General features: G+C 51.7%; 1 protein-coding gene across 2 annotated transcripts in view; it reads left to right on the forward strand.

Moving 5' to 3' along the window:
• PTGIS (prostaglandin I2 synthase) overlaps positions 1–9,221 on the forward strand; it is a 40,292-nt gene extending 31,071 nt beyond the window's left edge. Inside the window, exons 7-11 of one of the 2 annotated variants that reach the window (XM_043553699.1) lie at positions 219–387; positions 1,369–1,550; positions 3,179–3,330; positions 4,140–4,273; positions 5,820–6,011. In XM_043553699.1, coding sequence (XP_043409634.1) covers positions 219–387; positions 1,369–1,550; positions 3,179–3,330; positions 4,140–4,263 — 627 coding nt within the window. In that variant the 3' untranslated portion in view covers positions 4,264–4,273; positions 5,820–6,011. Of the gene's footprint in view, positions 1–218; positions 388–1,368; positions 1,551–3,178; positions 3,331–4,139; positions 4,274–5,819 lie in introns of both variants that reach the window. The other variant, XM_043553698.1, reaches the window with a different exon arrangement.
• Positions 9,222–12,037: the final 2,816 nt, after the last annotated feature.

The following is a 12,037-nucleotide window of genomic DNA, read 5'->3' on the forward strand; positions in this document are numbered from 1 at the left end:
GAGTAGGCATTGGGCTACACCAAAGCCCCAGAGCATATTTGGGCCATGTCCTGAGCTGAAGATAAACATGAGTCATGCCTAGATGTTTGGCAGGCATGGGAACCCAGGCCTACTGACCCCTGTGCCTTGGCCAGGGCTGTGGCTGTGGCACGGACCAGTCAGCTCTCACCCCAGGTTTGCCCTGTTGATGGTATAACAGGGGCTCCTTCTCATTGCAGGGCAACATGGGTCCTGCTGCCTTCTGGCTTCTGCTCTTCCTCCTCAAGAATCCTGAGGCCCTGGCTGCTGTCCGTGGAGAGCTTGAGCAGCTCCTCTCCAGAACAGAACAGACTGTTTCGCAAATGACCACCCTCCCCCAGAAGCTTTTGGACAGCATGCCTGTGCTTGGTGAGACAGACCCTCCAGATTAGCCCCAAAGACTGGGTCATCGTGGGCCCCCTAAGCCCTTCCCAACATGGACTCCCATCATCCAGAGTCCATCAGTGTCCTCTGACCTAGGGTCTCCCAAGACCTCCTATCTTCTTAGACCTGGTATCTCTGTGCCCCTCACTCAGCTGCCCAGGACTCATGGTCTCTGTAGATTTTTGGCTGCAAATGGCAAAAAAACCTAACTTAAACTGGCTGAAGCAGACAAAGGACTTTCTTTGAGGGCATTAACTCAGAAGTCCAGAGGACAGCTAACTTCAGGCACAGGTGGACCCAGGTGCTTTAACAACATCATTAGGACTCAGTCTGTCCCTCTCTGGGCCCTGCCCTGCTGGGTTGGCTCCAGTCTCAGGTCAGCAGGATGGCCACCAGTCCGGGCTGACGTACTGTCAGTCCTACGAGGGGGTGCTTCTCTGAGATGTTCCTACCCAAAGTCCCAGGATTGTGTCTCATTGGCTGTCTTCGAGTCACATGCCCATCTTGAACCAGTGACAGGTTCAGAGGGTTGAAATGCTCTGATTGGTCAATCACACACAGCCCATGGAATTGGGAGTGAAGTCACCAGCCCAACCTCTGACAGCGGGAGAGGAGTGGTCTCCAGAAGAAGATCAGGGAACTGTTTCCAGATGGGGAGTGTAAGCTGGTCAAACAGAAACAACCGACATTGATGGCCCTGCTCTCCCCAGTCTCCCCTGATATCTCCCTGGCTCCCACAGTCCTTCACAGCTTCTAGAGTCAGACCCAAACCCTCACATCCAATATCTGAGGACCATAGTAATCATATCTCATCAGTTGGCCTTTTTTGGCTCCTCTGTGTGATGGGGGGCAAGTTATGCACCCTCTCTGAGCCTGCCCACCTTCCTCGGTAAAGTGAGGGCTGGGGGTGGCATTTGCGTGTGTGTGAGGACAGCTGCTGACCCTTCCTGGTACCTGCCCACGCAGACAGCGTGCTTAGTGAGAGCCTCAGGCTCACTGCTGCACCCTTCATTACCCGGGAGGTCATGGTGGACCTGGCCATGCCCATGGCAGATGGGCGGGAATTCAGCCTGCGACGTGGAGACCGCCTCCTCCTCTTTCCCTTCCTGAGTCCCCAGAAAGACCCGGAAATCTACACAGACCCAGAGGTAAGTTGCATACCAGGGACTGTGGGAAAAAAAAAAAAAAATCAGTGGCTTCGGGACTAGCCAGATCTCAGTGGCAGCCCAACTCTGCTCTTTGTTTGCTGTGTGACCATGCCCAGATTACTTCACCTCTCTGTGTCTCTCACCTGTGAAATGGACCTCATGATAGCACCTGCCTCATTGGGTTGTCAGGAAAATTAAAGGAGAGCGTGTACGAAAGGGTTTCACAGTGCCTGGCACGCATGGAATGCTTTGTAAGTGATAGCTGAGCGATTTTCCTTTTTTCAGAATGTTATGTCAGCGTCTCAACACTTTTCTCTCTCCTCGGACTTGGAGATAGATGGGTCAAACTTTTATAATTTCTAACAGATGTGGGTGCTTACCATGAGCCAGGCCCTGTGCTGTACATCCATCCACATACCCTTCCTTCCGTCCATCCATCCACCTACCCACTTCCATCTCTGCATCCCCTGGTCCTTTTGCTTGTCCTTCCGCCCATCTTTCATTCAGCTCCTCCTCTGTGCCAAGCCCTGTTCTCAGACACTGTCTTCACCTTACCCTACAATGTAACCAAAGGAAATTGACATCCTCTTTTTAAGAAATGATTTTAAGTAATCTCTACGCCCAGTGAGGGGCTCGAACTCATGACCCTGAGATCAAGAGTTGCATGCTCTACCTTCTGAGCCAGCCAGGCACCTCTAAAAATAATTTTAAAATTTACCCTGCCGAAGTAATATATACTTGTAAAGTAGAAATATGCAGACACATATGTTTAAAAGTAAAAGCTTTTCTTCACTGCCTTTACTCTCCACTTCTACAGAGTTCCCTAACAATGGTTTGGAGTGTATCCTTTAAATTATTTTTATGCCTTTACAGACACACATACCACGCTGACACACGTATGAATAAATAGGTGTGTGAACAGGCTAACACAATACATCCTATTCTGAAACTTGCCTTTTTAACTCAACCAGTCTAAAGAACCCTTTCTGGGGCGCCTGGGTGGCTCAGTCGGTTAAGTGTCTGACTTCAGCTCAAGTCATGATCTCGCAGCTTGTGAGTTCGAGCCCCGCATTGGGCTCTGTGCTGGCAGCTCAGGGCCTGGAGCCTGCTTCGGATTCTGTGTCTCCCCCTCTCTCTACCCCGTTCCTGCTCATGCTCTGTCTCTCAATAGTAAATACATGTTAAAAAAAAAATTAAAAAAGAACCCTTTCTGTGTGAGCACACACAGACCAAGCCTACCCTTCTAAAAAGCTGAGGTAATTAAAAAAATTTTTTTTTAATGTTTATTTATTTTTGAGACAGAGAATGAGTGGGGGAGGGTCAGAGAGAGAGGGAGACACAGAATCTGAAACAGGCTCTGGGCTGTCAGCACAGAGCCCGACGTGGGGCTCGAACTCACAGACCAAGAGATCATGACCTGAGCCGAAGTCGGATGCTCAACCGACTGAGCCACGCAGGTGCCCTAAGCTGCGGTAATTTTTTAACCACTGCCCTGTTGATTGGCCTTTACGTTGCTTTCCGTTTTTCCCTCTTGTAAACAAGACTTCGATGAACACCCTCGCACAGTTTTCTCCCGGCATGCGTGTTGTGGGGGGTGGAGCCAGAAATGGGCCTCATTTCTATTTCAGGTGTTTAAGTATAACCGATTCCTGAACTCAGATGGGTCAGAGAAGAAAGACTTTTACAAGGACGGGAAGCGACTGAAACACTACAGCATGCCCTGGGGCGCTGGGCACAACCAGTGCCTGGGGAAGGCTTATGCCATCAGCAGCATCAAACAGTGAGTGTGGGGGTGGTGGCACGGGGTGCAGGCCTGGGGTTGGAGGGGGAGGCTCCTGCTCCAGCTGGTTGGCACACGCCCTCCTCTCCGGAGACCAAGGGTTCTCAGCCAGGAGAATGGGCAGAGGCTCCACACAGCCAGCCCATGAGCCTTCTCCTGCCCACAGATCTATTTATTTGTGTTTTTAAAAATGTGTGCTAATTTTTTAAGAATCAGAAGATCACGCATAAAAAGCCAGATTTTTGATCTCTTTTGAAATCATCAGATCTGGCAATGAGCTCTTCCCTGCAAGCCTGGTGTCCAAATACCAAACTCCCAGAATACCAAACACTGGACGTTCTGTGCAGCTGACCATTGCTATCCACAGCTGCTGTGCGTGTTCAGAACCCTCTCAGCAGGAACTGGCCGAACGTCATTGTTCCCTCTTGGTTATTTCAACGCCTGTGGGCCGGAGTGCATTATAAATTCTCTTCCCTGGATCCCAAGAGCCTTGGCCCCGGACCACAGACAGGGTTATGACATCTGCCCTGTCCTGTCCTGCCCCTGTGTAATCGTAAGCTGGGTGACCTTCTGTGCCTGTTTCCTCAACTGTTCAAGGCGGGGTTCCTAATCCTGCTGTGTCCCCAGTGGTGTCAGAATCTAGGAATTGGGTCTTCCAAAGTACTTACCCCACTGCCTGGCTCATCGTAGGCATTTAATAAGTGTTAGTTATTATTACAATTGCTCACATTACTATTACTAACGTGCAAGAGTTATGCTAGGTGGGTGGGCACGTTGCATTAACCTCTTGGTCTTGGTTTTCTCGGCGGTAAGTTCTGCTTCATGCGCTTTCGTAAAACTCACACCCACGTGAAGCCACACAATAAAATCAACAGGGATTGTGGGAAAAATGGGGCCGGGGATCCGATAGTCAAAAAAACCCTCGTGAAGTAACACATGCAAGGTAAGAACCCAGGGGAGAGATGGTCGTACAGGCTCACACGTGTTATGTGCTTTCTCCTTGTGCCTCTCCCACACGAAACCCATAAGCAAATGCATGCGGAATCTGCATGAGGCCCCCCTGGTGTCCCAGTGTATCCATCAGGTTGGAATAGACTCACGTGTTCAAAAGTGTAGCGGAACTGACTGTAGTTGTTACCTCGGAAAGTTTCTGGACAGATAAAAAGAGATCACGCATACTAAATGCTTAGCACGGTGCCTTGCACCTAGGGTTTCAGCAAATTAGCTAATTTGTTGGTATTTTTATCTCCCTTCACTGCCATGCACCCCCGCTAGGCAGGGGTCAGCCTGATACTGACTAGAGGTCAGATCATTTGCCACCGTGATCATGGACCTGGTGAGGGGAGGTGCCAGGATCCAAATCCAGGTGTCAGCACAGAGCTCCCTGCCCGATACAAACTTGATCTCTAGCATCCTACAGCTTCAGAGGTGGGAGGGGCTCGTCCCACCTCTTGGGCCTTCTTTGACCGGACAGGGAAACTGAGGCCCAGGGTGGGGAGGAAACTTAAGAGGCAGAGTTGAGTTCATCCAGCTCTGCTGCCTGGGGTGTGGACTTGGCTCTGTCCTCGCCTTCCCTCCTCTCCATTCAGCGAGGTTAAAGCGTCCTCAGTCCCACACTGGCACCTGGGTCTCGGTGGGGGTGGTGAAGGGACACTGAGCAGTGGAAGATCCAGTCCTGACCCCACTGACACAGGAAGTGAGCTAAGGCAGGTGGGCTGGGGCCAGTTCACATCAGGTAGGGCTGCCTCCACACTTACCGGCACACGATTACACCCTGCCCCCGGCTCGTATGCTTGTCAGGAGGTTCCCCAGAGACGGCAGTAAGAGGCCTTGGGGGCAGGGTACCTTTCCCTAAGCTCACAAAGGCAGCCTCTGGTTTAGCAGCAGCCCTGACCAGAGCAGACAGTGAGGGCTCCAGGAGCTGCGTGGGGACAAGGGGTGGGGAGAGGACAGGGGGCGGGCAGGAGAGTCAGAAAGGGTCCCTGAGTCAGGAGGAGTCAGGCTCTGCTGCTGTAATAAATGACCCCCAAGTCTCTGGCCTGTCACAACAGAGGTGTAGTTCCTACTCATACAAAGCAGGTTGTGGGTTTGGGGGTCCCTCCGCTCCACACAGAGACTCAGGGCCAAGCTCTTTCTATCTCCCCGCCCCATCACCCCAACACAAGGCACATGCAGCCATCAGGCAGAGAACACGCTGACAGTCTCGTGTCGGCCGAGCAGTCCTTGGCGTGGAATCGACATTTGTCATTTCTGGTCACCGCCTGTCAGCAGAACTGGCCGGCGGGCCTCCTAGCCCCAGGGGCTGGCCGGGGTGAACGAGCTCATGGACTTTGGGCAGGAAGCACCTGTGCTCTTTTGCTCTCCTCCCACTTTTCCCAAAGCGAGAGCTGGGGTCAGACTCAGGAGGAAGCCATTGCCCCCCTGCCTTATTCCAGAGGAGACCCCCAAGTCTTCCAGTCCTTCCCACCTGCGACACCATCTCTCTGCAGATTCGTGTTCCTTGTGCTGGTGCACTTTGACCTGGAGCTGATCAACCCAGACGCGGAGATCCCCGAGTTTGACCTCAGCAGGTACGGCTTTGGGCTGATGCAGCCGGAACACGACGTGCCTGTCCGTTACCGCGTCCGGCTGTGAGCTCTGCCGTGCACTTGCCTCCACCCAGCCTGCCCGCCCCCCCCCCCCCCCCCCCCCCCCCCCCGTCACTCGGCTTTCTGTGTCTGCATTTCCCCTGGGTGCAGGAGCTTTGAACACTCAACGGCGCCCGCATGACCACTTTCCTGATTCTTCCTTGGAAGGCTATGTCCAGGGGAGGGGAACGAAGGGAAGCTGAGAGGGGGTGAATGGAAAAGGGACACCAGAAGCTCTGTGAATGGTTTGCTGTTCTAGTCGAGTTTCAAAAGGAGTCTCTTTCTCTCCCGACTCACCTTGCCCTGCCCCCCACCTCATGATATCCACAAAAGCTGGGACCCACGGGGCAGAAGCAGAGGAGTCTTGACTGGTCTGCCATGCCCCCACTCCCCAAGGGGCCAGGTCCTCGACAGTGATGTGGTCCAGGCCTTAGCCTGTCAAAGCAGATGCTGGCCATAAAAAGGCCAATCAGGGCCTAGCCATGTGTCCATTGATACAGGCTCTGTCCCCAAATTACCATTAAACTAGCCTAAGCCAAAGGAGTCCCTTAATTGTCTGCTTACCCACGGGCCCCATTTGCCACACTTGCCTTATCTCTCCATTCACACCAATGCTTGAGAAAATTCAGGAAGGTTTTCCTAAAGGCGAATATTCAAGGCACAGAACATGCGCTCCTCCAAAAGTCTGGGCTCTGTGCTCTGTCCTAGATGTATGGGCTCCAGATGGGAGAGCTTTCCCAGTGTCCAGACTTCAGTAGTGAATGAGAAAGACAGCCCCAGCAGGCTGGCCCCGTTGGAAGGAACCAGCCAGGGCTCCCTGGGCTGGTGGAGCCAGAAAAGGAGGTGTTGGTTTGCTACACCCTAGCCTGGAACCGCCAGCTGCTGCACGCTCCAGTGGCAGACCTGTTTTGTGTGGCCAGACTTCGAAAAAATACATTAGCTGTTACCGTGTCCTCTTTGGGAGAGTCTGTTTAAAATGTCCAGCTTCTCTTGAAAACGTGGACAGCCTGGCCACACTGGGCCCATATTCCCAAGGGCGGCTATTGGCCAGAGCTGAGATACGGCCACCTCCCTTATCCAGGGCACGTGCATTCTGGCTCGCTAGGGTTTCCACTTGGTGGAGATTTTTCTGCTTTTCCATTCCCAGTACCCCCAGGCCCTTGAAGGCACTCCAGTTTGAGAACCCTCTTCCAACTCTTAGAAGTGATACTGTAGGAGGTGGTAACAACCTACTAATTGGTCCTCAGACCCATGGTCCACCGGTCCTGGGTGCACCCCCCTTCGTACAAACAGATCAAGGATGAAAACTTGCTTTTGCGTCAGCTTTGTGGTCGGGGGGTGGGGGGACAGATCAAAGAGAAAACTGCCTGGAAACCTTTCTTGTGATGTTAAGTATTGTTATTAACATGAGGTCCTGTTTACTGAGGACCCGCTAAATGCCTGTGACAGGTGCAGTAGATGCGGTATTCCTACTTACGGCATCTCTGTGAAGAGAGGACGGTTATGCCTTCTTTATGGATGAGGAGGGGCACTCAGGGAGGTGCCGTGACTTGGTAGGATTTGGCAGAATTCGTGTCCCAGTAGCAAATGCTGGGTGGGTAGCTCTGTGTTCCTTGGGCTCCAGGCGGGTGGTGGAGGGGCAGTCCTGTTTAGCATCGCCCAAGACACAGACACACACACACACGTACGTACAGCTCAGTCCCCGTAGCTCTGGCTAGAGGGAGGAGAGAACCTGAGGCCTCCAAACGTTCCAGGGGCTTGGGGGCTTCCCTGGCCCTCAGCCTCCAGGCACCCCCAGGATTCCCAGACAGACACTGTGATTGGCAGGAGGCAGGATATCCCCAGGGAAACCCATCTTCACGCCTGGGTGACCCCTGCTGCCACCTGCTTCTTAACTCTGCAGGAAATCAGGGTTGGCAGCCTTCTGTGGGAGGACGGTGCCGGTTTCCATGGCAACTGTAGCTGCCTCCTCCTGGCTTGGAAGGGAAGGAAGAAGGCTGGCAGAAGTAGCTGCAGGAAGATCTCTCGTGCAGGGCTGCACCCTGGTGCGCTGGGGAAAAGCCCCGATGACGCCCCACGGATCAGGGCTGCGTGGTCCCCGGGACTAGATTCTCACCCATGTCCCCAAAAGGCCAATTGCGTTTAAAGGTGGCAGCTCCTTGGAGACACAGTCATTAGGAAGAGATGGGTCTCCCGCCAGGTAGCCCCAGCTGGCACCAGAGATATTGGAGTAGAGCTTGAGAGGTGACGCTTTAAATCCTCCTTTGTTTTAATCTTTATTCTTTTCCCCTTTTTTCTTTAAAAAGAAATCAATGTAAACATAAGGTACCGTGAAAAGGGGGAAAGGTGAGTGTGTTCGCTCCTTTTGCCACAGGTCAGTTAGGAAGGTCCCCGGACATCGTTGTATTTCTTCATATTTTGCTTTAGAATCACAAACTTGCAGGACACATGCTAGAAATGCTCTTAGGTTGGGGCACCTGGGTGGCTCGGTCGGTTAAGTGTCCGACTTCGGCTCGGGTCATGATCTCGCGCGTCGTGGGTTCAAGCCCCGCATCAGTGCAGAGCCAGCTTTGGATCCTCTGTCCCCCCTCGCTCTCTGCCCCTCCCCAACTCACACACGCTCCCTTTCCCTCTCTCTCTTTCAAAATAAATAAACTTTTTTTTTTAAATGCTCTTAGGTTGACCTAATGAAGTGTTTCCTTCCCATTGTCATTTTTTTTTTGCTATATTTTGTATTGCTGTTTACCAGATATTCTCCTTGAAACAGACTCATTTTTTACACTTAAATTTGCTTAAAAGGGAACGTTATTCCATCACTGCCAGTAACGGACAACATGTATCTCTCACTGCCAAAAATAGAAAGTGGCTGTGAAATATAAATTTGCCGGGGTGGGAGGGCCTCCGTGCCGTGTCGCCAAGGCTCAGAGCCCGAGGTCTGTCTCTTCTCTGTTACAAAATGAGACAAGGAGGCGGTCCAGGGGTGTTACAGCCAGGCCAGCATCACCCGAGGCTTTCTCCTTGACAGTCACAGGTGAAGGGGGCAGAGGGTGTGTGTCTGAGCCCAGGGTCTTCTCCTGCCACCAGCCAGCCCTGCTCGCAGTGAGCTGGGGACGTCCCACCCGTTTGTTTTTGTTTTTTGATAAACACCGTGTTTCGGGAGTAGCCGTGATTATTATGCCTTGCTGTTGTAATAAAGAGTTCTATTTTCATATGATATTGTTGAACAGAAATGTGCTGAAATGTATTAAATCATCCTTGTTTGTCGAACTGCCTCAGTGTGATTTAGGTGGAGCGTCGGCCGTGTCCGGAATGGCAAGGTTGGTTTCTGGGAAGAGACAACAGAGCACCTACTGGGTGCCAGCTTTGGGACAGGGCCTTTAGAATCCAGCCGTACCTCCAGCTGCCCTGCATATATTATTATCTCCAGTTTTGTAGATGAAGAAACTGGCTGCTGGAGAGGTGAAGGGGCTGGCCACATGGCTAGTTAGTAGCCGCAAGAGTTGAGCATAGGCCTCTCTGCCTCCTGAGACCGTGTTCAGGATCCCTCTATCCGCAATCCTCCCGATGGCAGGAAATGGGGGCTCACAACCCAAAGGAAGACAAGCAGAAAACAATCTCTTAAAAATTCACTGGAGGTTCTCTCTCCTTCACCATAATCTATGCACTTGTCTTAATATAATAAAGAAGAGGGGAAATGAATTAGATCTGGGAAAGATAAAAAAGAGACGATTGGTTTTTTTTCCCTCTCAAATCTTTGAGTAAACAATAATTTCTGCAGGCAAATGTCCCTCACATCGGGTTCCTCATCCTCGAGGGGGCATGGAGGCAGGCTCGGTGGGATTGAACTTGGCTCGGATAGACCTCTCAAGTAAGACAGCAACACTTTGCACATAAAATGTTTACATTCAACACAGACGTTTCTCTCCCTTGCACGCAGATATGGGACCCCAGCGGTGGAGGCGCAGCTACGCCATCACCAGGCCCTTCTGGTCACTCCGTCATCTGCGTGTGTGGGGAAGAGGGTGCCAAGTGGGGGGAGAAGGTGGGGGGCTATCCGCTTGCCCTGGGACCTCCCCGAGGACCCCAGTGTGGCCTACGTGGCCTGGGAAAGACAAGGCAGGTGTTCCTACATTAGGCAAACCTGAGAAGGGAGCCCTTGGGGCATCTGGATCCTTGTGCAGAATGGGCTGTCTGTATGACTTTATTTCAGGGGTTCTGCGGGCTGACCACTGGCGGAGAAATACTGATGGGTTGGCCAAGGGGCAAACCCCAAATATCCCTGTGAAAGAACCCTGGTTTCCTTCACATATGAGGGAGCCATGTGCTCAGAGAAGATAGGTCCAACCTCCAAATCAAGATCTGGAGCTGAGCCAAAAACAGGTATCAGGCCCCTCTAGTCAGTGATTGGGCTAGCAGTTGTCATGTGACCCAGTACAGGCCAATGAGATGATCAGGAAAGTCTGTGGAGAGCTTCAGAAGTGTGGGAGAATTTCCTCCTTCCTCCTTCTCTCGGGGTGGTCATGCCATGGCCATGGCAGCCATTGTGTGATCATGAAGATAAGAGAATCTCGGAGAAAACCAAGAATCCTGAGGTCTCTGCTGCTGTGACAGACCCTCGCATCACCTAGTCCTGGATTTTGTGTTCAATGGAATAATCAAGGTCATCATTGTTCAGGTTCTACTTAGGGACCACATACCATAGTGGTTAAGAGCACAGGCTCTGCCTGGGTGGGAATCTCTGCTGAGCCACCTCATATCAGGGTGATTTGGGTCATGTCTCTGTGGTCCAGGTTCTTCACCTGTCAAATAGGGATGAAGGACAATGACATAGGGTTTTGTGAGCATTAGATGAGGTAATATTGTCATTCACAGCCCGTGGAAGAGACAGGGAAAATGAGTATCCTAAGTTAGCCTCACAATAGAGTTTCCCAGAGGAAAGAAACTAATCCGGATCATGAGGAGGCAGGGAACCGGACACTGGATCTGGACTTTGGAAGGTGACTAGGAGCCCGCCATGTGGGAAAAACCGATGGTTGGAGTTGGGGGACCATTCCAAGCAACAGAAACAGTGTAACAAAGGCCCTGTGTATATCAGTTTTCTGTTGCTGTTTAACAACCCCAAAATGTAGCGATTTAAAATGAAACTGTTGTAGGCCCACCTGGCTGGCTCAGTCGGAAGAACATGTGACTCTTGATCTCAGGGTTATGAGTTTGAGCCCCACATCTGGTGTAGAGATTACCAAAGAAATTAAATAAAACATACAAAATAAATAAACTTTAAAAAATGAAATCGTTTTATTATTTCTCATGCTTTTATGGGCTGAGTGGGGCTTAGCTGGATGGTTCTTCTGCTGGTCTCACTTGGGATCTCACAAGTAACTGTAGTCAGATGCAGGTAACATCTGTAACATCTCAGATGGTGACTTGGCAGGGACACTTGACAGGCTGTGCTCAGCTGGGATGTCGAGGTAGCTGAGTCACTGTCTCTTCTCATGTAGTTTCAGGGCTTCTCACTCTGCATGTGGCCTCTCCAGCAGGGAATCGGGGCTTATGTATCAGAGCTCTCAAAGGCACAGAAGTGCGTGCTGTCAGACCTTCTTTAGGGCTTAAGTTTGGAAATGGCATCACTTCTGTCGTGTTCTGCTGGTAAATATGAGTCACAAGGCCAAGCCCAGAGTCAGTGTGGATTGGAACTGGGCAAGGTGTGCCTACCAAGAGGCAGGCTCATGGGGGGCCATCTTTGGGAAGCAGCTACTACTGGGCCAGAAGTCGGAAAGTCTTTGCCTGCAACGTGGAGATGTAGTGGTGGGTGATGAAGCTGGAAAAGCAGACAGGGCAAGGGTCAAATGCAAGTTTCCATGCCCTGCAATCCCAAGTTGGTGGGGGGGGGGGGGGGAGAAGCACCCCATCTTTGTGAGAAAGAAATACCACAATTCTGGCAACTGTCTCCTCAAACCCAAAATGCCATCAGTTGTCTCCCCATCTCCATGGAGGGGGATGATGGTTAGGGGCCATCTAGGACCCACTGTGTGTCAGAGGGGCCAGCACTCTCCCTCCCTCTGCCACAGCAGAAATTGAGA

This window comes from Prionailurus bengalensis, chromosome A3 (genome assembly GCF_016509475.1).
Source record: "Prionailurus bengalensis isolate Pbe53 chromosome A3, Fcat_Pben_1.1_paternal_pri, whole genome shotgun sequence".
NCBI lineage: Eukaryota > Metazoa > Chordata > Mammalia > Carnivora > Felidae > Prionailurus > Prionailurus bengalensis.